Raw genomic sequence first — 26,831 nt, forward strand, 5'->3', positions numbered from 1 at the left:
AAAAATTAAACAATTTCGTTTTTATATTCCCGAAAATATACATGGCTATTAACGATTATTGTTTTCCTGCAAATATGGCAATCCAAGTGTAATCAAATTATGAAAAAGAAATGATAAGGATTATAAATAATTTAACATGTTAATCATTCCGATTATATAAAATAATACCTGATATTAGTTAGAAGCAAATTTATTGATCGATTCATCTGGTCCTTGAAACCTATGTAAAATAGTTATCATCTATTACATTAACAGGAAAATAAAATAATAATAAGATCCATATGCAATATATTTCTTTAAAAAGATGGAAGATAAATATAAGAATATATTATAAATAGGAGAATTTATAGGGGAATTTATAATAATAGATATGTGTAAATATATAACATATATATCTTTTCTATATATTAATTTACTGATTTAAACAATACTTACTTACATCCTAATCTATCGATTACATAAAATAAAAATAAAAGACTAACCAAAATATATGTATTTCCATCTTTATCATTTCAAATTTGTAAATTTTATATAAATCGTAAATTAGATCCTTTGCCAGTATGATTTTTACAAATAAAGGTATACAACAATTATTTGAGTTGTCTTATATGTATATTTTCTATTAAATATGTGTAACTGACCAAACTATATTAATTATGATCTTTAGATTTAATTGGATGTCTGGTGCTTGTTGAAAGCTCCGGATACCTTTCGGCTAACAACGTGCACACTGAACTTTTTTTCGAAATTGAAAACGAAGAGTAAGTTTTCCTATTATAAAAATTTCTTACATATTTATCGTCTTAAATTTACCAAATTTCAAAACTTTGAAGATATACACGATTATTCCGTCATTCATTAATGTATAATTTATTAATCTATTATAGAATAAATTAGAATTTTATCAGAAACCTTTATAAATAAATATTTTCATAAATCCAAGCTTTATTAAAAATAAAGATTCTATTATACAAAAGTCATAAATTAAATAATTCTATTTTTAATAAATTAAAAAAGCTTTAATGTAACAATTAAAAAAAATAGATTAAATTAAGGAAACAAATATTATAGGAATATTATAGGGTGAAAAAAAATTGTCTTCTCTTTGATCTTGGGCTTCCACATCATGTCAAACGGATGAGTTTAAAATTTTAGCATAAGCGATTTCTTTGGCTTGAGGAGCTTGTGTATTGAATATAATCCAATCTGAGAATTTTTTTTAAAGAAAAGTAATAATTAAAACATGGAATTATTATCAATTCTCATATAACATGATTATTTAAATAATCTAAAAGAAATTTAAGCGAAAGATAAAAATTAAACAATTTTGTTTCTATATTCCCGAAAATATACATGGCTATTAACGATCATTGTTTTCCATCAAATATGGCAATCCAAGTGTAATCAAATTATGAAAAAGAAATTATAAGGATTAGAAATAATTTAACACGTTAATCATTCCGATTATATAAAATAATACCTAATATTAATTAGAAACAAATTTATTGATCGATTCATCTGGTCTTGAAACCTATGTAAAATAGTTATCATCTATTACATTTACAGGAAAATAAAAGAATAATAAGATCCATATGCAATATATTTCTTTAAAAAGATGGAAGATAAATATAAGAATATATTATAAATAGTGGAATTTATGATAATAGATATGTGTAAATATATAACATATATATCTTTTCAATATATTAATTTACTGATTTAAACAATACTTACTTACATCCTAATCTATTGATTATATAAAATCTAAATAAAAGACTAACCAAAATATATGTACTTCCATCTTTATCATTTCAAATTTGTAAATTTTATATGAATCGTAAATTTTATCCTTTGCCAGTATGATTTTTACAAAGAAAGGTATACAACAATTATTTGAGTTGTCTTATATGTATATTTTCTATTAAATATGTGTAACTGACCAAACTATATTAATTATGATCTTTAGATTTAACTGGACGTCTGGTGCTTGTTGAAAGCTCTGGATACCTTTCGGCTAACAACGTGCACACTGAACTTTTTTTCGAAATTGAAAACGAAGAGTAAGTTTTCCTATTATAAAACTTTCTTTCATATTTATCGTCTTAAATTGACCAAATTTCAAAACTTTGAAGATATACACGATTATTCCATCATTCATTAATGAATAATTTATTAATCTATTATAGAATAGATTAGAACTTTATCAGAAAACTTTATAAATAAATATTTTCATAAATCCAAGCTTTATTAAAAATAAAGATTCTATTATACAAAAGTCAGAAATTAAATAATTCTATTGTTAATAAATTAAATAGCTTTAATGTTACCATTAAAAAAATTAGATTAAATTAAAGAAACAAATATTATAGGAATAATGTAGTGTGAAAAAATTGTCTTCTCTTTGATCTTGGCTTCCACATCATGTCAAACAGATGGGTATGAAATTTTAGCATAAGCGATTTCTTTGGCTTGAGGAGCTTGTGTATTGAATATAATCCAATCTGAGAATTTAGTTGTTGTAATCGTTGAAGGAATCATAACATCATCCACATGACCATCCTCATTGTAGTATTCTTTAGGTTTAACCTGTTCAATTTTTTTTTAAAGAAAGTAATAATTAAAACATGGAATTATTATCAACTCTCATATAACATGATTATTTAAATAATCTAAATGAAATTTAAGCTAAAGATAAAAATTAAACAATTTTGTTTCTATATTCCTGAAAAGATACATGCCTATTAACGATCATAGTTTTCCTGCAAATATGGCAATCCAAGTGTAACCAAATTATAAAAAAGAAATTATAAGGATTAGAAATAATTTAACACGTTAATCATTCCGATTATATAAAATAATACCTGATATTAATTAGAATCAAATTTATTGATCGATTCATCTGGTCCTTGAAACCTATGTAAAATAGTTATTATCTATTACATTAACAGGAAAATAAAAGAATAATAAGATCCATATGCAATATATTTCTTTAAAAAGATGAAAGATAAATATAAGAATATATTATAAATATTCGTTTGAAGAATTGTTTTTTTGAATGTTATTATAATTTTGAGAAAATAATAAAAGAATTAAATTTAAAAGAGCATAATTATTATACATTTTTTGAAAGGTTAACCAACAACAACTAAAGCTTTATGATTTTATGGATCTTGCTTTCCAAGAAACCACTATACGAACAGAAAAATAAAAAGAATCAGTCAATTAATCATAAAAACAGCAAATCGGAATACAAATAAAATTTTTTGAGAACATGATTAAATAATTAAACGTAAAACCTCAACCAAAAAAGCACAATATTATACTTTTTTGTAAGGTGAACCAACAACAACCAAAGCTTTATGATTTATTGATCTTGCTTTCCAAAGAAACCCTTATACGAACAGGAAAATAAAAAGAATCAGTCGATTAATCATAAAAGTAGAAAATCGGAATACAAATAAATTTTTTTTAGAACATGATTAAAGAATTAATCGTAAAACCTCAACCAAAAAAGCACAATATTATACTTTTTTGTAAGGTGAACGGACAACAACCAAAGCGTTATGATTTTTGGATCTTGCTTTCCAAGAAACCACTATATGAACAGGAAAATAAATATGATCAGTCGATAATAATATAAAACAGCAAGATCAGAATACAAATATAAATTTGACAACATGATAAAAGAATTATTGAAATTGATAAAACTATAAATTTAATAGAAGGGAATTTTTTTGAGAAGATGATTAAAGAACTAAACGTAAAACCTCATCAAAAAAGCACAATATTATACCTTTTTGTAAGGTGAACCAACAACAACCAAAGGGTTATGATTATTGGATCTTGCTTTCCAAGAAACCACTATATGAACAGGAAAATAAATAGGATCAGTCGATGAATCATAAAAAACATCAAGATCGGAATACAAATATAAATTTGAGAACATGATGAAAGAATTATTGAAATTGATAAAACTGTAAATTCAAGAGAAGATATTTTTTTCTTTTTTTCTTTTTGTTGAGTTATGGTGAAAGCAAACCATAGCATTGTATTTATAGTTGTAAAAGACCTATTTTTTTAGGGTTTCCAGTAAGGAGGTGTATTGTCGTCGGGTTTTTTTTTTCTGTAGAAGCCCATTAATTTTTAGATTAACGTCGATCTATCTATAAACAATCTAAGCCCACTAATTATCTCAAATCTGTAGAATTTGTAGTATAAAACAGAACTATAGTTGTAAAAAGAGTATTTTCCGGGAAATTTAGGGATTAAATTAGCAAATTCTAGTTTTGCAAATAACTTTTTATGCAATTAGATTATTTCTAAATCGATTTTTGATTTATTTTTAATGCGAAAAATAGGTAATTTTATGTCCAGGGGCAAAAATTTTCAACGTCAAGGGCAATTTCATTAATGGTATAATGGTAAAATTTTGCTGAGATTGAATGTGGGACATTTTCACTTCTCGTTTAATATAATTGATGAGGTATTATTAAATATCTCTTTTTCACTATCCTAAAAAGCAATTTTAAAATTCTTATCTTTTTTTTGTTTAATATTTGAACACATTGATTAAGCTTCTTCTTAGGATTCTTTCTATATTAATTCATTAATTAATATAATATAAGTAAAAATTTAAAAATTATCATAATAGTTCAAATAAATAGCTAAGTTATTTGTTTACTTGTTTGTCAACTAAATTACTATATAAAAACATATTTGGGATACTAAATTATAACTCATAACGTTTTATTTTTGGGTAGAACGCTATTATACGTGTAATGTGGTAAGTCATATATTTTAGTATTTGCAATTATATAGTTATAAATAATATGAATTTCATGATATATATATATATATATATATTTTAAATGGTAAATCTTTTTTTTTTTTTGAAACACTTTTAAATGGTAAATCTATCACTCAAAATTGTTATGTTATCCACTTAAGGACAACTGGTCCGTGAAACTCTCTCTCTTCTCTCTTGACTTGTTATGGTTTTTATTGCCGAAATAGGTTTAATGGTGAAACGATAGTAAAATTTCTTCATTTTTTGGTAGTGAGTTTTCCTATTCGATGTAGTTTTGGGGTTTCAATATCTAACGAATTTGAAGTTGCTGAGGATGTCAGTGGTTTCTTGGAGGCTTGGAGAGTTGGGGATTTAACTGCCAGATCAAATCAGTATATTATTTTACATTTTTATTAAAACATTTAAAACAAAAATTATTCACATATACATGCGAATCTGGATCTAGTTTTATATTATAATTTTTTTTCTTTTTAAGTTTTAGTTAATGGAGACACTTTATAAAGTTTATGGCATTGATTTCTTTTCTTATTTTTAATTTATTAGAATTATTGAAGCGAAACCAAATTTGGAATCTCCTTTCCAAAACCTGTAGAATGCGACAAAGCCTATCACATAATGGGTCTGATTCGTAACGTACACAAAACTGCACAGAAAAGCTGTAAGATAGAGCTGTAAACTGTTACGAAATAGTGCAAAACTGTAAGTAAAATTTTTACATAAAAACTGTACAAAAAAGCTGAGAAGTATAAATTTTGGTAACGCTTTTGTGATTGATAAAAATTAAAAGTTGTACAAGTTGTATAGCTTTTATTGTGTCACCAATCGGAACCAATGTTAAACAGAATCACAAAAAAGCATAATTTTCTTTTATAGAAAAATTAATGGAGAAATCATCAGCAACCGCTCGTGTTAAAGTTTGTCCACCATTTTTCTCCTCCGTCGTTCATCAAAACGAACTCCAAAGAGTCAGATCTCGACGTTCGCGGCTTCCCCATTGCTCACCCTCTGGCAAGTTATTATGGTCATGGATGTTTGTAGTTTTAAAATGGTTATTGGATTGTAGTTTTTGATTTTAGATTTAGAGATTTTTTATAAAAAAACAAAAAAAAAAGAAATTGGTTAGATTTCAGTTTCTTTATAAGCTTCAATGTTGTTTATTTATAGTTTTGGTTTTCTGTTGATGGATTATCAGGATCATGGATCAAAACTAGAGTCCAATTTTACGGACAAACTGTATTTATGTAAGACTTACAACATAATGGTAAATTTAGTATTTAAAATTAAAAATTTGTTTTGATTAGACTTTTAAATAAAATCTTTATGAAGTTGTTGAAAATCACAAGCTATTTTAATGATATGTGATTCAAGATTTATTTCTTTATGTTTTATGTAGTACTTGATACTCAAATATGAAAGTTAATTATAACACTGCAAAATAGTGATTAAAGTTTAAGTTTTAATGTATTATTTTGAACTGAAACCCGTTTGAAAGTACGTAACTGTTTGAGTCGAGATCTTGCCTATACTAGATTAAGGGTATAGCTCCACCTTATGATGGAGTTTCTTTTTTGCGTGAACTTGTAGCTCTCTTGGTCTGAGGGTATAGCTCCACCTCATGAGCTCATTTGGTTTCTTTAAAAAAAAAAATTATAATAGTTATATATATATATTTTTTTTGATAAGTATAATAGTTATATATTTATGATGGTTATAATATTGTAAAATTAACAAAAACCATAAAAAGAAAGCTATATATATCTTCATATATAATTTTTTTTCTGTCGGGCAAGGATTAATATATTAAAGCACCGACACAAAATTACATTTATTCATCAAATACACACCTTCATGACTCCCATATTATATAGCTATATATGATATTCATAAAAACTATAATAATGTAATATTTAAACACTTTTGAAGATATGAAAATGCATCTAATCCTTATACATATAAGGAGATAAAATATATGATCACCATTAAGAATTATCATGAGCCCCATCAATTGATCCCTCTAGTAGAAGTCATCAAGAGAGATATTCTCAACGGAGCCCAAACCCTCGAATGATCCGAAATCGGAGTAATAATTATTAGTAGTCGTCGTACTGCCACCCAAATAATCGAGTGGAGTATCGTTGGAGGTCAAAGCCGTCGTGTCGTAGACAAAAGACGCTGTGTTTGTGGTGATATCATCGATGACGGGGTAATAGTACGAAGATTTGTTGTTGTTGCTGTTGCTGCTTTGGTGATTAAAGTCTTGGATGAGAAGATCATTAACCACGGTGTTTTCGATCTTCGTTAAGTTTGTGTAAACGTCGTCCTCTTCAACCATGGTTACGTCTTCTTCTCCTTCTTCTTCAGAAGCCTTTCTTGCTTGTATAACCTAAATCAAAATAAGTAAATAATACCGGGCATAACATGTAACACGTTTTGCAGTTAAAGTTTTGATACTTTTTTCATATTTTTTAGTAGCGTGTTACGTACGTAATTGTTTGAGTCGAGATTTTGGTAAACCATGATGAAGTCACCTAGCTGCAGACCATGAGCGTTCACAAAGTCGCCTGCAAATTCAATCGAGAGCGATCCAATATTTTTAAACAATCATGGATTCGATTGTTTATATTTCGTGATTTAATTATTAAAAAAAAAATCCCGGGTTATAAAGTAAGTTTACCTGTGTTTTCAAGCACGTACATTCTGCTATTGTTGTTTGGCCAGTACCTAATGATCACAACATATATAATTTCCTTTAGAGATCTCATTAATATTAGGTTGCTCTTAAATGAAATGATGAACATATATACACCATCATAGAGACAAACTGTATGCTCCTAGCTATTAGTAAAGATAAATAGATTAAACAAACAAAAAGTTGTAAGATCTTAAGATCGACATGGATTAGTAAATACTTTCAAAATGATCGATCTACCAAGTATTCATATCCATATAGATCACCGTACCAAATCAAATACAGCATATGCTCCATTATAGAATAGTTGATTTAACTGTATAACCTATGCTCCATTATAGAATACTACCAAGTATTCACTTATCCATACTAACCAAATTTGAATTTTGTTGCCAACCAAAATTTGTAACTGAATAGTTGATTTAACTGTATAACCTATGCTTTATTATCACCTAACAAATTAGGAGTAACTATATTGATGATATATGAACTGAAGTACCTGTACTTGAAGGTCCAAACGTGACGACCGTCCAAATCTTTCATCCTTAGAGGAATCCCTTCCTTACATTCCAGCGCCGGCAAGTGAGCCTCCGCAGCTTTCTACATCGATCAACATTAGTTATCATTATGATCATCATCATCTTCATCAACACTATCATGATTATATATATAATCAAAGATCACCTTGGGGAGTATCATACGACGGAGGGAGCTGACGTCACTGTTCTTGAGTTCTTTTTGGAAGAGGAATCTTAGCTTTCCCGGGTCAATCTTCTGACATCATTACAAAACATACATTGAATCTTTTTAATAAAACCAATGAAATATAAATATTACAAAACACTAAAACCTTTTTCTTATTTGGAATTTTCACAGAGATCTTATAAAAATAAAACTAAGATTTTTGTTTTGTTTCGAATTAATAAATTTTAAAGAAAAAAGACTGAGGAGCTTACACGTGCGGGGAGAGGAGTTGGCACGTGGGAGGAAAGAGGCATAAGAGGAGGAAAAGAGAGAAGCTTAAAGGAAGAAGAAGATCGTCTCTGTCTTGGCATCCTTCTCTTCTTCGAGTTAACACCAAGAAGAGGCACAGACGCCGATAACCCTTGATGATGATCATGACCCGAACCGGATCCAAGCCTATGATGATGATCAACACTTGCCATTAAAGGAGAGGCCTTGGTTTCCACATTTTCATTAGCCATCATTTTTCACTCTCAATTGGTTAACACTGCCTAGTAAAAAGGAAGTGTGGAAGGAAACAGTTCTCTGTGTGAAGGGAAAAGGAACAAATGGTCGATCACTTTGGGTTTCAGTGATAGAGATAGAGAGAGAGAGAGAGAGAGAGAGAGAGAGAGGATAGAGAGAAGAGAGAAGAGAGAGAGAGTCTGTGTTTGTGTTGTGTTGTGTGTTGTGCAGATCGAAGCAGCCCTTAATATGGACGCTGGGCAATCAGAGATTTGGGTTTACCCATTTTTTTTTTGTTTTTTTTTGTTTTACTATTTGTGGTAAGGAAGTGACATTTGTATAACCTACATTCATGAATCTAGGGTTTTCGAATAGTAGATTTTTCACAATCTTAAGAAGATTATAGATGATAGTAACGTAACGAAATCTAAAGGTCACTAAATTAATAAAAACACTCAACCATAGTTTAACAAGATAGGTTAGGTTAAAGATTTGGAACCAAGAGCAAAGAGACGAGTGGAAGGTGCATGGTGAACATGTGTTGCAAAAGTTCTGTTTCTCCCTTTTTTCCAGAATTCAATGGCGTCTTCTTCTCTCTCTCTCTTCTACCACATTAAACTCTCGTTTTTGTTAAAGTCAATTTACTCTCTCATTACTTACTGGTCAACATGTGATTTGTGCATACGCATAGATTCTACCACTTTTTTTAGGGGAAAAAGAAAATTTAAAGGCTTTTTTCCTTCTAAAAGAGTGAGGCAATACATGTTTTGCAAGAAAAGGATTCATTGTACCTTCGATTACTTGGCTTAGGTTGAAATAGCTAATTTGTCTCATAGCTTCACTAGAATATCAAACTCCATACGAAATCGTTACTTGTGATTCTCAATTAGTAACGTACCCCCTAAAAAGAAAAGGAAAAAAAAACGTACGCCCTTAAACAGGATAACATGAAAGGTGGTAGAGGAGGATCACAACATATTAATTAAAGTTCAAAAAGACAAGAAGATCTAAAAACATATTATAATCACATCATATAAAGCATTATAACATAAATTCCAATTTTGTAAAACTTATACATCCAGTTATCAAGATATATAACAATGTACGTAGATTGATATATTAATCAAACATATTATATGATGTGATTCTAATACAGTATGTTTTTTTCTTTTGTCTTTTTGAACTTTAATTAATATGTTGTGATCCTGCTCTTCCACCTTTCATTTTTTCCTGTTTAAGGGCGTACATTGTATATGTATTATGAATTTTATCTTACAACTATAATGGGTAGATTTTTCACACAAATAAAACCCTATAATGGTAGTTCATGATTTTTGTATGAAAACTAGTCAAGCAATATTAACAACTAATGGTAAATTCATTTAACTATAATTTTTAAAGTGCAGAGAAAAGGAGAGAAAGATTCACTCATTAGATTTAGAGAATGGTTTCCACTTGTCCATGCATTTTTTCATTAAAACACAAAAGACGTATAGTTAGCAAATCAAAAATATAATTTATTTTAAAATAAACGATCATTTTATTCTTCTTTAAAATATTAATTCAATACAATTTAAAATACTGAAATTTCAACTCATAACGTCCTAACTATTGATTATATATGTGTATATATATATATATATTTATTTACAACATATAAATTGAGATATTGAAAAGTTATATATGCACCAAGTTCAAAAACTACAGAACTGCTTTCTTAATTCGTACGTTAATCAATTATTCTATGAATAACGCGACATATAAATTGTACATGTTAGTAAACTAACAAAAATATAGATTGCTAACTTAATCATAGACTAATAATTAAGTCGGCCAACAAAAAATATTAGAGTGATTAATATTTTTTGATTCTATATACTTTTGGGATGGTGTTACATGAAGAAAGTTTGAGTGATTAATTAAATACAAGATTAGTTAAACTGGGCAAAAAAAAGGTTTTCTTCATTAAGTTAAAAGAGATTACGACATGCCATTTGTCAATGTTTATAAATGTTTCTATTTATGGACAAGTGGCATGTAATCTAATCTGTTCACACTTAATGAAATCATCTTCTTCTTTTTTTGTTCCTTACCCACTTTGATTTTTTTGTTTTTTTCTTGAAACTAAACACATATTAAATGTCTGTATTCTAGTTAATCGAAGCATATACTATAGTAGTACGTCGACCAATATACGTACGTTTCTAGAAGTGGTACGTGATTTTTGTGTGTTAGTTACAATGACTCACTGAGAAAGTGAGAAGAAGATGCATAGACAAGTGGCAACGATTCTCTAAATTTACTGACAAAATTCTTCTCTTTTATTTTCTTACGCACTTAAATTAACTCAAAGATCAATTCTAATCATGAATTTAATTTGGCCAATATTATTTTTTACTAAATTTTATTCATGAATTATGAAACAGCCAAAATGAACACATAATCATATCGTAATCAAATTCAAAAGAAATTTAAATTATTTGCTAATTAATAGTATATGAAATAGTGGTATATATACAAATATATTTGACTACTATATACATGTGTCTTTGAAAAGAGAAGTATTATATTTATTTTTATATCATATATGCACATACTCATTAATATTCATAAGGTGTTATAACGATGATGAGAAGATTTTTTAAAAATTATAGATTAAGACCATAAAATGTAACAAATTATAAGATTATAACTCATATGTGCATGGATCTTATAAAAGTAGTGATTTACCACAAACAAAAAATCAAAAAAAAAAAAAAAACTCACTAGAATAGAACGAATCATTTTTTTTTTGTTTTCCGCAGAATAGAATGAATCATAAAATTAGTTAACTGTAAAGGAATCTATTTGATTACCTTAAAAAAATATTTATCTGTTATAAGTAGTAAAGTAGAAAAGATCTCTAGACAACATGAAATTAATTATATCTATTTTTTTAAATAGTATAATGGTATATATTCGTTCATATATACTATTTTAAATTATTCAATTTATATAAAATAAATATAAAATTGTTTTTTTTTGAATATGCGTTAAAAAAAAATGTATTAATTGATTTTTATGGATCTGAAAATATAAAAATTTTAATCTTTTACTTTAAAATTTATCTTTTTAAAAGTTATGTAATATTACAAAAGAAATTTATTGGACACCAAAAATACCTGTATTTTATCAAAAATAAATAAATAGCTAGTGCATTTCTCGCCAAAACAAAACATAAATATATAGGAATTTGTGGTTAGTGCATAAATAAATAGAAAAATTGTGGGTGTTGTAGTACTAAATTATATATATATATATATAATTAGAGATAATTAATGAAATCTCTCACCAAATTACTTAATTTTTTCCACCAAAATCACGAACACACGTTATATAAAAATCTTGCTAAAATAATATAATGATAATTGTTGATATTTTCATTTTTTAAATTTATTCTAAAACTATGAATTTAGTATTTAATAACATTTTTAGTTCCAACAATTTTTCTAGTTTATTTTTCTTAAGCTTTATATTGGATGATTTTCTCTTGTATATCTTTTGCTTTAATATTTTCCTTCATCTTTAATCTTTAATGTTATTTATGTGTTATTTATATTATTTTTTTAAAACTAATTTCAACTATAATGTTATAATATTATATTTTTATAATTATATTGTACATAATCTTATATGATATATTAAATTATACAGAAAAGAGTTTCGAACACATACATATTTCTTATTTTTTGGAAAAAACTGCATTCATGCTTCTAAATGTATCACTTATGTGTTCTCATTCCATGCAACCTAAGATCATTTATAATTTTATTACAAAATATGATCGGTTCTTATATATCATGTTTGAAATTTAAACCAATAATTTAAAATACAAGTTCACTTCAGATTCAGTTGGCTCAACCTTAACAAATTCATATCAAGAAAATAACCTAAATGCCACAGAAGCATGCCAATTCAGCATCATACAGACAACGAAATAATGTGTTATTATGTCAGATTGGTTAATTTGTTTTTTTTTTTTAGGCATTTTCATCACCCTTATATTATCAATGTTCAATTATGAAGTAAAGACTTGCCTAATTAAAAGTAAAGAAAAAAAGATTACAACACATGCAAAATTCTAATATGAATTTCAAGAAATCGAGATCTCTTATTAAGGAATATTTCTTTATAAGTTCAAGATCCTTATGATTGTGAAAACTAAAATCTTTAATTTATGTTTAGACTATTGAGAGTAGTAAAAACTTATCTGTAGCATGTGATTCATAACAGATGATAGGAGTTTGAACTCGTGTCCTTCATGTTTGCCGGTATGTCGCTCTTGGCCTTATTTTGTAGGAGTTTCCATAATACACTTTCTTTGTCGGTGCCGGTATGCAGGCCTGGCTCATGGGGGCGACGGGAGGGGCAAATGCCAAAGGACCAACCCAAAATTCAGAAAAATTCCTTCAACAAAAGGGACCAAAAAAAAATTTAGTATGAAAAAAATCCAAAAAATTTAGTTCACCTACGTTCCAAAAAAATATTGAGACGGGACTGCCGGTATGCTTCAGATATCACTCGAAGGAACGCATTGATGGAAAAATCTCATATCTTCGTTAACTGCAAGGTGATCTTCAACCAAAAAAGGCAACAATATTATGATTTCTTATCGATTTGCTCTCTTTGATATAGTATATAACTTCCATAGGATTCTTTCATTTCTTTTGCATTATAGCGAGATTATTCACACTTCTCACGCATATGATGCCTTTTATTTGATGAGTGTAGTTGCTTTTTTGGACGCCTCACGCCTCTATCGATATCAAGCCACGAGGACAATTTACAAAAAACGTCCGTTAATAGTTTATCCTTCTGTAAGTTTTTGTCGTCTTTACCATAAATATCATATCATCTATATATACATTTTTAAAGACATATATAAAATAAATCCTGAAGTTCAAACTTATTTACAATTATAACACTGATATTAATTATTTGAAATTCATATTTTGGATCGACGATATAACTCTCTCCAACTAAGGCCCATTTTATTTACATTATAGTCTTTGCTTTTTACTTTTATTCCTTTCCATGTTAAAACTTTCCAAGTTTGGTATTTCTTAGTTTGGTGACATGGTTTGCCGCAAATAAGTGCTCTTTCTTTAAATGATTCAATTGTTTCAATAAAAAATTTCCATTTCTGATTCATAATAACTTTTTCGATTGCATCCTAACTATATAATGAACCATTTCCATAGTAAAATAGAAGCTTTACATCGTAGCTATATAATATGCTAAAAATACATAGAGAACTGACCTGTGTTTATTTCTTGGTTACTGCATGTTTCCACTTGATGATGATTTCACCATTGGGGAAAACTCTCTGACATAAAACACATAAGTATTGGTTAGATTAATATTAAAAACATCACTTACTTAAAATTCGATTAAATATAACCCATATTATTAGTAAAATAGAAACTTTACATGTTTTCAGATAACAAACCTGCTTGTATCAACACAATCGTACTCCATGCCATTTAAAACATTAATAAATGATCTGTCCAAATCGAATTTTACATAACAGATTAACCAGAAAGTATATGGAAAGGATGGTTCATTATGTAATTTTGCTAATACTCAATCAGCAGAATAAATTGTGATAAGACATCATATCTGAAAAATAAAATTAGCACATTTGACCAAATAACTAATTTGATCTCAACTCAAATTATAAAAATATTTGGATCCTATAAATACAAAAGTGTTAAAATGATATACAAATGTAATTAAAAAGTCAAATTATAAAAATATTTGGATCCTATAAATACAAAAGTGTTAAAATGATATACAGATGTAATTAAAAAGTCAAATTATAGTATACTCATATAACTATAAAAAAAAAAAATATAATTTCAAATATTATTATCCATACATTGTAAATAAATATACAAAATCATAAAGACAGTATATTTGTTGACTAAAGTAAATTATATGAACAAGAAGAATATTTTAACTATATAATAAAGCAATAAATATACACAATGAAAATTATACAATACATAATATATTTATGTAAAACTATAGTACATTTAAAAAATATAAAACATATTAGTTATATATATATAAAATATAATAAATAAATTATATTATGCATTCCTAAATAAAACACTACAAAAAAGTATGGTATTACATCATTTATTTTATATTTTTGCATCAATTTTAAATGATGCAAAAATATTTTGTATCACTTTAATGAATGATTTACATTTTGTTGATGCAAATAATTTGCATCGATTGAAATGAATATTTGTTTCAATTAGGGAAATTGATGTTCATTTGCATCATTTACAAAAAATGTTGTAAGTCTTACATCATTTTATTAAATTTACATCATTTTATTAAATTGATATAAAATATTTGTATCAGCTATCAAAACTAATTTAAAATATTTGTATCATTTTAGAAAACTGTTGTTAAAATTATATTATAATAAATAATATGAAAATATTTTTCTGTAATGTAATATTTAATTATTTATGTCTTTCAGTCATTTTTAAAAATATTCAACTGACAAAAATTATTTATCTTTGGTTGAAAAAAAAATATTTATACTATATTTATGATGGGACCCAAAGTTGGTTGTTATCCCCACAAAAAATGGATCAACGTAAAGTAAATATATATAGAAGCAATTAGGAGAACTTTGTTTTGCCCAGTCGATGTGGGATACAAGCTGTTTTGGATTTTTTTTTTTTTTTTTTGTCAGTTTGGATTTAAGTTTTAATCGATTAAAAAATATAACTTTTTTTTTCTTTGTTTTAAGTTTTTGAACTACAAATCTTATTTTTGAAAAACAAAAAGAAATAAATATTTAAAAGTTTTATATTTTAGAGTTTTTAAAAATAAAACAAAAAATTTGCTTAACACTATACATGCTAAAAATAAAAAATTTATAAATAGTGAAATCAAATTATATATAGATAGTTTAATCGACATAACTTAAAAAAAAAAAAAACATATGTTTATCCAATTACTTTTTTTTCCTTGAAATATATGTATTCCTAACATCATTTATAAAATGATGTAAAACTTGTATTATTTTCTAAGTGCTGTGAATATAAATTAATAAATACATCAATTATTAAGTGAAGTAAATTTATATATTTGTATCAATATTTTTAAAGTGATGTAAATGATTTAGATTGCATTGGTTATAATGAAAATGATGCTATACAAATCAATAATAGTATCGATTATTGTAATTGATGTTAATACCTAATTTTTAGATCAGTTATTAAAAGTAATTTAAAACAATATCATTTAGTTTTGTGATACAATACGTTTGTTTTTTTTGTAGTGAAACTATAGCCCCGCGGTGTACCGCGGGTGAATATCTAGTATATTATATAAAAAAATCGATTTCATAAACTTTTACTTCGGTTACCATTTTTGGTATTGGTATGAGAGACTATATTTCCTTCATCTATCATTTTCAAAGTTTATGTTACATTCCAACTTATAACTTTCGAATCTTGGCTATCCTCTTGGTAATTAGAATTAGTGTAAGATAGGAGTCTTTCATTGTTATTTTTTTTTTTGAATTTAATGTTAAATTATATTCAAAAGAAAAAATACATTGATACAACTAGTGCAGCTTTGGCTGAGAGTTTATAACTGAAAACTAAAAAATTGAAACAGAGCTTAGGTAAAAACTAAACATGAGAAAGTAGCCACACTTGAAACGCCTCATCGTACCGGCGATCTCCCAACCGACCAATCGCCAGAAGCTGATCCCAAACTTGCCTATCAACCCAGCCGACCAAATATGTAGCAGAATGCAGTGGATCACCATGTCGTCTTCCATTTCGTTCACGCCAAATAATATACACCACCACTTGAAAAACATACCTGAGGGGAAAACCCTCAACGCGGGGAAGTTGAGGTAGGGATAGATGAGAAATTAAAGTTGACCAATCCGTGGTATAGTGAGTCTTAAACAGTCCCTTAGCAAGAGCTGACCACACACCAGAAACAAAAGAACAAGAAAATAATAGATGATCTCGAGTTTCTAACGTGGAGTTACAGAAAACACAAGTCCCTGCAGTCCCTCCATTCCACATGACCATTCGAGCCTCTGTCGAAATTCGATCTTGAGCAGCCAACCACACACAAAAAGAGAATTTGGGTGTACTATGCGTAAACCAAACCCCCTTATGCCAACATACCGTATTGGCCGTAGTTCGAATATGATTCCAAGTATACTTAGTTGAGAATTTCGGCCTAAACACATCATTCTTTCCTCGCCATAGTGGTTGATCAGCTGATTCCAGGCTCATGTCCCTCCGCAAAGACAGAGCCTGCTCCACAGCATTTACTAGATCTCCCCGGTGCTGCCGGTTTTAACGTGGAATCCACGCTTCCGCCAAAGAACACTGCCTGCTTATCCCCAAATCAATAACACCTTGCTTCCCTACCACTTCCATGAGTCTACCCATGTCCGACCACCAATCATACCAAAACGATGTGTTCTCCCCATTCCCCACATCGACCTTACAGAAAGTGGTAGCCACCGCCCGGTATTTGAGAAGTTTCTTCCAAATCCATGAACCCACACTCGTGTTCTCCTTAACCATCGAAAAAGATGCCCCTTTTAACAGTTTTGTCTGAACCCATTTAACCCATAAAGAGTCCCCCTTAGACACCACACGCCAAACCAACTTCAAGCAACTCACAATGTTTGATTCCTGAACAGAACAGAGACCAAGGCCACCCTCTGCTTTATGCTTACAAACTGCTTCCCACGAAACTTTTGCTTTGGGAGGATTCATATCCGGACCGACCAGAGAAAACCCGCACACATTGAATCAATCTCCTCTAAACACCTCTTAGGGAGACAAAAAGCACCAAACCAGAAGTTACACACACTCCAAAGGACCGAGGATATCAGATTGAAACGGCCTGCAAATGATAAATGGCGTGATGTCCATGACCCTATATGCTTTCGAATTCGATCGAGCAGAGGAGAGTAATATACAGTGGTAAGTTGCTTAGTAACCAGCGGCAAACCCAAGTAACGAACCGGCAAGTGGCCAACAGTAAACGGGTAACTAGTGGCTTGATCAATAGATACTCTAGCGAAATAAAGTGTGGATTTCTCCATACTAATTTTCAGCCCTGAGGCCTTTGCAAACTCCTCAAAAACATCAACAATTCCCTTGATAGATCGCATCTTACCATCACTAAGCTTAAGTGAGTTAAGCCCAGATTCTTACACCGAGGATGATAACCAAAGAAACGCTCCCCAGCTGCCTTGTCCAACTCTTTAGAAAGAACATCCATACAAATGACAAAGAGATACGGTGACAGAGAACAGCCCTGACGAAGACCTCTGTAGCTCCAAAAAAAACCTACAAAATCCCCATTGACCTGAACTGAAAAGGAAGCTGTAGTAACACAAAGCATCAGCCAATGTATGAATAACTGCGAAAACTGCATGGCCGAGAGAGTTTTGGATAGAAAGGACCACTGCACTGAATCAAACGCTTTAGAGACATCAATCTTAATAGCACACCGACTAGAAACATAGTCCTTAACCAATTCTGTGGCTAACAACACATTCTCAATCAACAACCGATCCTAAACAAATGCCGATTGGTTGCTAGAAATAAACTTTGGGAGCACTCTTTTCAATCTATTAGCTAAGACTTTCGATATCACCTTATAAATCACGTTACAACACGAGATTGGACGATAATCCTTCATTTGTCGTGCTTCCAAAGACTTAGGAATAAGCGCCGAAATGGTTGTGTTGATGCCCTTTGGCAAAAAGCCTTTAGCAAAAAAAGATTGCACCGCTAACACAAACTCCCTCCCAATTATTGACCAGGTAGCCTTATAGAACTCCACTGTGTATCCATCCGGTCCAGGAGACTTATCACATGGCATGAAAAAAAGAACCTTCTTAATCTCCTCACCCGTGACATCCCGGATAAGGGCTTGCTGGTCAGCATTTGAACAACGAAATGGTAACAAACTCTCCAAACCTTCAATTGTGGCACCCTCAAAATCCCCAGGAATTTCCTGCAAAAAGACTCTAAAATGCCGTTCCGCCTCTGCTTTGATATCATCCTCTGCCACTACCACCCGACCATCAAGACACTGAACCTCCCGTATATTGTTTCTTGCTTCCCTCGCTTTGGCAGCTCTATGAAAAGTTTTGTTGTTTCTATCCCCCACCTGTAACCAATACAACTTCGACTTCTGCTTGAGATACTTCTCCTCCAACCCTGCCAAAAAATCCCATCGTTTATAAGCCTCTTTTTCCTCCTCCATGGCCTGTGACGAAGGATGTAATGCAGTGGTTTGTTGCTTCTGACAGAGAGTGTGAAAAGCCTCTTTCGTTTTCCAGATAAGATTCTCCATTCTTATCTTTGCCAGGCTTCTTAACTTAGGCTTCAGCCCTTTTAACTTCTTTGAAAAACGAAACAAAGTCGAAGTAGACAGGAACAGAGGTTCCGTTTCCTGCCAATAGTCACCCACCAGTGGCATATACTCCTCCATTTCAGTCAGCAGGTTAACAAACTTGAATGGTCGACGCTTCACAATAGGACCAGCTTCACCATGAATCATGAGCCGACAATGCAGGTGGTCCGAGACACCCCCAGATGTAAACACATTATAAATTTGCGGGAAGATATGTTCCCAAGCTGTACTGACCATCACCCTATCCAACTTCTTGAGGATCAAGTCATTGTCACGTTTATTACCACCCCATGTAAACGGAGGACCATGGGAGGCCATGTCTACTAACGAACAAGCATTGACAACCGCTTGAAAATCACGCATTCCCGCTGTGATCATCGGACTGTCATCAAAACGAAAATATTCCCCCATATCGACTGTTTCATTAAAATCACCCAAGAACACCCACGCCTTGTTTCAGAACAAAGGGGAAGCATAATGATCTTGTATCTCCTGCCACAGCACTCTCCGTGCTTCTACCGTATTTAAAGCATACACAAAAAAACAAAAAAACTCCTCTTCTTGATTTTCTAACTTCATAGAACACGTAATGATCTGTTCAATCTTAGAAAAGGGATCAACCTTCACATTTTCTTGCCAGATCACCCAAATTCGTCCTCGACTATTATGTTCATAATTCGTCAAGATCGACCAACCTGGAAACGACTTATTCCCCAACCTCAATGACCTCTCTTCTTTTACTTTTGTCTCCAAAAGACAACCGAATTGAAACCCACTCTTTAATAACGGAATGTTTAGATGTCCTATTTAAACCACGAACATTCCAGGAGAAACCTGACATTAAGGTTTTGAGGGTGGTTTCCTGCTATGATTCCGAGTCTGGTCCTTAGTCGAACCTGCAGGAAGAGTAGAAACATGCTTATGAGCCGTTTTTGAGCCTCGAGTCAGGTATGTACGTATAGGAACCTCATCCTGCATACCCGGACTTTTTATTGCACCCCATGGACGAACTGAAACAGGGGGATCCTCTGAATCCGACTGCAGAGAGTCACCAAAAGCAGCGGTCTCAGAGCTCTCCTCTAGATTAACTCCCAAAGCAGAAAAACCCCACCAAGTGCCAAAACTGCATTAGTAGTACGAGGATTTCCACGAGATGACTTTGGAGCCTTGTTTTAAAAATCAGGCGCCTAGCCGATTACTCGCCCGGTTAAGTGCTGATCGGACCATACTCGCGGCGATTTTGGCCAAATCGCTCATGTTAATCGGTATCCGATTTTTTGTCCAACTAATGAGCTAAAATCGGATATTGGACTGATTTTTTTTTCTTTTAACTATAGCCAAATGGGCTTCATCATATGAAGCCCAACTTTGAAGCCACTAAACAACTTACTCTAAGCTAATGTATTTATAGTTAATTTTTACGATCATCATTTCTCTCCCAGCCGATGTGGGATACTCACAAATACATGCATGTGCACAAACATGAGTGTATTCTCTGTTATATTATAATTATTACCATACTTTATAATCGTGAGTGTATTTTATAACTATAATTATTATTTTTGTGTACAAGCTTCATTTTGTTTTATTATTATTTTATTGTAAACTACTAAGGAAATAATAATATTGCAGTGATGGATACCTAATATATGAGATATATACATTAGTTAGCTACCTTATTATATTTTTCAAATCTTATTATAACTGAAACTTATACTATAATAAATTTTTCTGGATAACAATTTATATTTAACATTGTATATTTATTATATTAGTTTATAAAATTAAATAAGTATTAAAAACTAGTCCCCGATTAATCTCCGCATAATCTCCAATTTCTCTTCTAGGCGCTAGGCCTACCCTCGCCGCCCGACTAGCGCCTAACGACTTTTAAACCAGGGCTTTAGAGTGATCCGAGTCTCCTGTGCTTGATCCTCCACCGGCATATCAGTCACATTCTCGTTCTCCGTAGCAGACACAGTTGTCGGTGCCTGCTCCTCCATTGATAAACTTTCACCCCCACCAGCAACTGTAGCTGCCACCCTTTCCCCATACTCCTTATCCATTGAAACATTAATCTGATCCTCATGGGCAATAGCAGGTTGCTGTTCCTCCACGACAACCACCGCCGGAGCTAACAAACACGTTGCACTGAGATGACCCCATTTCTTAATTACAACAGCCACACCTCGGTGGAAGCCAATGGTAGCTATACTTAATTACTGAATCAAACTCCCCTTCTTCCTCACCCGTGATGAGATACTCCGTAGGCATGTCCTTAGTTAAATCAGCCTCGATGAGAACCTGAGCTTCCTTAAAGCTGATACAGGCCTCTGTTGTAGGATGCAACCTAATAGGTTTATCCACTGCACTTGACAAAAACTCCAAACCCTTGTCTGTGAACATTGGTGGAGGGATATTAGAAAGCTTAACCCACAAGGGGACCGACTTCAAAGCAGGTTGAGCCTCCTCCGCAAACGGAGTCCACTTAGAAACTATCATAGGTATGTCCATTATATTCCACATGCCTCGATTGAGGACCCGATGCCGCATACCCTCCTGCCTGATATGGAACTTAACGGTGGTTTCATTCACTGCGAATACATCAATAACAGTGGACCGATCCCCCAAACGCCAGATTTTATTCACAATCATGTGAATCTTACCAACATGAGGAGCCTTCGAGTTTTGGAACTTGCCAATCACAAAATCTTCCCAAAGCGGCTTTGCATCGACAAACACCTCTTTAGGCACAACAACTTTTTCCTGTCCATCCACTTCTATGACTGCAATTTTTTGCTTCATAAACAACCTGTAGATAAGAACACTGCACCTTCATAGCAGGTTGCACCGACGATGATACTTCCCTTGATTCCTCCTTACTTTGACTATCTACCGCTAAAACATCACCCAAAACCACACCAGAGTCACACTTCTCCACAACCACCCTCTCGCTCTCCACTTCGCTCCCAATCCCCACCAGAACTGCTGCTAAGCAGCCTGGGAAAGCCGCCGACGGCAGCATCCTTGACCAAAAAGCAAGAAAACCTTAATCGTCTTTTTTCACCCTAGCCACGTCAGCAAAAAAAGGCCGCTTCCATTGTTATATTCATAAACTGACTTCATAATAATCATCGCGTATAACCAATTATTTTGTTTAATTTGTATATGCTAGGCTCCTTCTTTGACCGTAAGATTGTCATATAATCTATAACTCAAATGAATGCTTTATGTAAATGTCCACTTTTTCCATTTTGTACGACTTGTTTTGGAGATTTTGAAATTTAGACCTTAGTTTTCTAATATTTACAGTGTTATGGTTCATAAGTCAAGAATCTCTTACAACCTTTGATTTTAATTTTGTTTTATGTTAATTTTCCACTTAGAAAGCAAAGTTAATTAACTTAATTTGACAATGCATAGATCAAACATCATCGAATTTTAAAAAGTTACTACAAAAATTACTAACTAATCTCTCCGTTGGCTTCCAGTTATTTGGTAGAAATGACAACAAAAGCAGTGCTCACTTCATCTTCAAAATCGATTTCAATGGATTTTAATACACATGACATGTCTTGTGTTGGTTTTTTGCAGAGATTTACCCAAGTTCACACTTTGATAGTCGATGGTATACAAACCAACTAGTATACATACGTACTTGAATATGTTTTTATGCTATTAATATACACCGCCATGATATGTTTAGCCCTCACATTCACTCTCATCTCGTGGATCCAGTCATTTTCTAATATTCAGCTCACTATTTTAAGAAGTCTAAAATATTCGCTTACTGGTCTTACTTATCAATAAGAGAGTCTCTTATGTCTTTCATCACTCACATAATATTGAAGTTATTTTCTAACAGACCAATAGTCTAAGCATGTTGTCTATAAATTTGTTACGAAACAAATAACTGGGTAAAATAGATATTCTTTTTTTTTTTTTTTTGTGCACCTTGTAACATAGATTTTCAATTAACATTATTCTAAGGAATAAACACTACCCAGATACTAATTTGTAAAGGACGAAGACATAATTTCCACGCAAAATCTATGAGGAGTTTTTTTTTTGGGAAAAAGAAATTTAAGAGGAGTTTAGGAATGAGAAACAACTGACTTTACACTGAGTGGTAGGATAGGCGAAAACAATGCCCAAAGTAAGATAATGCAGGATGTTAATGCGAATGAAGCAATAATAAAATACAGAAAATAAATGAGATAAGAACTTTGTTAATAAGGTTCGATTGTTCATACTTTTTCGGACCACGTCCAAATTTTAATTCCACTAGAACAAGAAACCAAATACAATCTATTTGAAAACGCATAAATCAAGCACAACCCTCTTAATTCACCGCTCTGTTCTATTACAGAAAAACTTAAAGATTAATCTCTTAACTAAACTCACACTAAACCTAGATTTCAACTAAGATAACTTAATTTTGGGCTAAACTTTCCCTGAGATTGTTGAAGTTCGGAACTATATATATAAAAAGAATAGATTCATAATTTTTCTTAAAACCAAAAAAAAAGAAGAGAAATGCTAGATTTCTATTTTTTTAGTGAAAAACTCGAATATAAGTTATTCATGAATAAGAGATAACAAACTTCACAACCCAAAAAAAAAGTGGACTTATGCCTAAACGGCAAGAGATTAGAGAGCATAATACGATAAAGAAAGTAAAGAAAAAATGATCGATTGAGAAACAACGAAAACAAAATCAGTCGAATGTTTCTATTTTTAAAAAAATTTAAAATAATTTTTTTTCGTAATCATGCTTTAAAATATAATCATGTTTCTATATATTTTATAGGATTAGTTGTAAATCTTAAATGTAAACACAAAATCTATTCTTTTCATTTGCTTTCTAGTTTGTAAATAATATTTGACTGATAAAGTAGGTTTTCTTTCTTCTAACATATATACGGCGGATCCACGTGAAGAGGAAGGGGGTCAAATGATCCCGGTTAATATTAAAAACAAAATTTGTAAGGTTGTTCATAATGGATTTTTTTGCACAATTGGTTAAAAAAAATTTCATTGACCCCTCAAATCCCTTCCCAACATGGGTTCAAGTCCTACTTACTACACTTTTACTTGATTTTTGTTCATAATACTTGGTTTCTTTTAGTTTTTTTTTTTTTTTAAATTCTAGTCTTTTCACACTGTTTGATTTTTATTTTGAAAATAAAAACGTAAAACTCTTACAATTTTTTTTTAAAATAAATAACATTGATATTTAGGAACAAATTAAAAATTTATTTAATATATTGACCCCTCTGAAAAGAATTTCTAGATCCGCCATACAAAAAAAAACAAAAGACAGTGAAATCCCAGTAGCCATGCTTTATAGTTCTCAGGAACATGTATTATTGAAAGAACATCATGTTTTTTTTTTTTGGTCAAACAAACACTCCATTAACTTAAGTTACAAGGTTCTTGGTACTCCACTCTAAAAGGAGTATAATACAACCAACTAACTTATACATGAGGAAAAAAAGTCACAGTGTGTTGCTTAAACAAAAGCACAACATCCGGATCAAGCTACAACAAAGGGTAAAACAAGCTTGCGAGCAAATAAAATAGAAAAAATAAAAGAGACAATAAATATTGAAACTAAGATAAAGAGGTCTTAAGACCCTGGAGATAGTGAGAACCACCAAGAAGATAGGCCACATGAAGTGACAGTAGGCTGACCAAGACCAATTCATTTGCCGCAAAACGACGATTTGCCACAGTGGAATGCAGAGACTCCGACGGGTTTTTATAAACCTAGCTCGCACTAAAGATGATAAGTCTTCAGCTCCCTGAAAAGGGAGAGTAGGTTGGGAACAAGTTCCCAAAGGTCAAGTGACGGAGAAGATCTGAGATAAGACCATCTTGCCACACCAATTTGAAAGAGCTTAACCAAATTAATAGCGGAAAAAGTGAGACAAGACGGAGTTGTGTAGTCAAGGGAATGAAATCGAGGGAGCAACATGAGAGCCAACAACAACAGGTTTAATTTACAACGTATCTCTCCTTATAGGAGGAATTTCTTTTGAGGAATCTCTCATTGAATAAGGATATTGAGATTCTTTCAATAGAACAAACAACATTTGTATCTTTCAGGTTTAACAGCCATATGCCTACCCTTATAGGGGGGTTCATGGAGATTTTCCTACAGAGATGGACACACGTTCTTTCATTAGAGAGATATGAGAGGGAGGGACTCTCCAGACGGGAGGAGTTAGACAACACAAACATAAAAGGGTGGCCCTCGTTAATTCAGAACAATGGCGATAATGGTTTCTCCAAAAAAAAAAGATTGTGGTTCTGTGTCATTGGTGTCACCGGAGAGTCCCTGACAATGACTATAGGGTCTCGGCTTACATATATAATCCGCTGTGAAAAGGAAACAGGCGAATTACATGGTAAAACCGGAATTGTAGTAATGAGATTATAGCAGAGGTCAGAACAAACAAGCCATATTCTCAGGGAAAGGGAGGAACCTAGAAGAAAAATCACTTCCAGTCGACGGCAAGTGCAGAGGATAACCGTCCCTTGAGATGATCGAAGCATTCCAATCATGGTATGGTATCTGGCGGATCAACATCCTCCATCATACCTTTGTTCATCTCCACATATACTTCCGATACCTTCTCCTTTTGATGTAATTCCATTCCCTCACCCCCTATGGGAGTGGATCCTTGTCTGGACATTCTCGGTTTCAAAGGCACCAGAGTTGTGCTTAGAACCTTAGTTGAGAATCGAGAGAGTCTCGGTGTCTGAACAACATGTTTCAAAGGCAGGGAAATTCAATTAGTATGATTGACAAAAAGCGTAGAGAGGACCACCGAGAGAGACAAATCAAAAGGGACACCGTCCAAATTACGTATATATATACGTTGTGATTGTTGTACAAATATGCAAAACGAAAAGTTTTTTTTATGTACCAACTACCAAATAGACATTCTTTAATGTTGTAGTACCATATTGATATAGAAGATGAGGCATGCTTTGGGCCTTCTTGGGCTTAGTCTTTGCTTTCACTTGAACTAGCAAAATTCTCATTAAAGAAAAGAGAGATGAGAAACAAAATCACTTTAATTTGAAGTTGGAAGTGATTTTGTTTTGTTCATCGGTTCGTTGAACTTGAAGCAAATGCTACTACCACAAAATATGTTCTTTTGGGTACACCATGGATACTGAGTTTATTAAACAGACAAACTTGCAATTATTTTGTCAGTTTTACTATTTCACAAGATTAACGAAAGATATAAGAATTTCACTATATCATAAGTTTTTATTTTGTTTAATTTAAAAATGGACTATTTCATAAGTTATTTATTTTAAATATGTTTTTTTTTTCTTAAAATGTTACCACCTTTGTATTCCACATTAGTCTTTTTCTCTCTCTCTCATTTTTTTTTTGTAATTTACAATTTCAGGATTGTAAGCATTATAAGAAAAATAGATGGGTAAATTTGGTAGGAAGTAACAAATTCATAAAGTTATTTTGGTTGGAAGAGATATATTATTGTGTTTATTTTTAAAATACTTTTGTTTAATATTAGTTTTTAAAAATTAAGTATTTTCTGTGTTTGACTATAGTGTTCGTCTCTTCCGGTGGTTGCTCTCTGCGAGGTGATTCTCACGAGCTTCCAGCCATTCAATTTCAGATCTGAGACTTCTCAAAGCCCA

The 26,831-nt window shown here is 31.4% G+C and overlaps 1 protein-coding gene, 1 long non-coding RNA gene and 1 pseudogene across 3 annotated transcripts; all 3 read right to left on the reverse strand.

The window, feature by feature from the left end:
• Positions 1-6,539: 6,539 nt before the first annotated feature.
• On the reverse strand, positions 6,540-9,397 carry LOC104710489 (B3 domain-containing transcription factor FUS3). Of its 2 annotated transcripts, none has more exons than XM_019229244.2 (6): positions 8,453-9,397; positions 8,181-8,270; positions 7,996-8,096; positions 7,482-7,528; positions 7,292-7,368; positions 6,540-7,190 (listed from the first exon to the last, which is right to left on the reverse strand). In XM_019229244.2, exons 1-6 carry the CDS (start codon positions 8,702-8,704, stop codon positions 6,822-6,824), a joined length of 936 nt encoding a protein of 311 aa, XP_019084789.1. In that variant the 5' UTR covers positions 8,705-9,397; the 3' UTR covers positions 6,540-6,821. The 2 variants fall into 2 exon arrangements, with proteins under 2 accessions (XP_019084789.1, XP_087322134.1); XM_087466008.1 differs by having other exon boundaries at positions 8,181-8,267; positions 8,453-9,071.
• A 3,398-nt stretch (positions 9,398-12,795) lies between these two features.
• Positions 12,796-13,435, reverse strand: LOC104710490 (uncharacterized). Its single transcript, XR_755016.3, has 2 exons — positions 13,196-13,435; positions 12,796-13,066 (listed from the first exon to the last, which is right to left on the reverse strand). It is a non-coding gene; the product is annotated as an uncharacterized LOC104710490 (long non-coding RNA).
• A 2,946-nt stretch (positions 13,436-16,381) lies between these two features.
• Positions 16,382-22,176, reverse strand: LOC147937735 (uncharacterized; annotated as a pseudogene).
• Between the last annotated feature and the right edge of the window lie 4,655 nt (positions 22,177-26,831).

This window comes from Camelina sativa, chromosome 9 (assembly GCF_030686135.1).
Source record: "Camelina sativa cultivar CO46 ecotype springtype chromosome 9, ASM3068613v1".
NCBI classification, from domain to species: Eukaryota; Viridiplantae; Streptophyta; class Magnoliopsida; order Brassicales; family Brassicaceae; genus Camelina; species Camelina sativa.

Bases quoted from the DNA above. Each gene is read 5' to 3' on its own strand.
- LOC104710489 (XM_019229244.2), bottom strand. From the start codon at position 8,704: ATGATGGCTAATGAAAATGTGGAAACCAAGGCCTCTCCTTTAATGGCA. The intron at 8,271-8,452 runs GTAAGCTCCTCA...TAATGATGTCAG, and splicing joins CAACTCCTCTCCCCGCACGT to AAGATTGACCCGGGAAAGCT. The intron at 7,529-7,995 runs GTACTTCAGTTC...TGTGATCATTAG, and splicing joins GTTTGGACCTTCAAGTACAG to GTACTGGCCAAACAACAATA.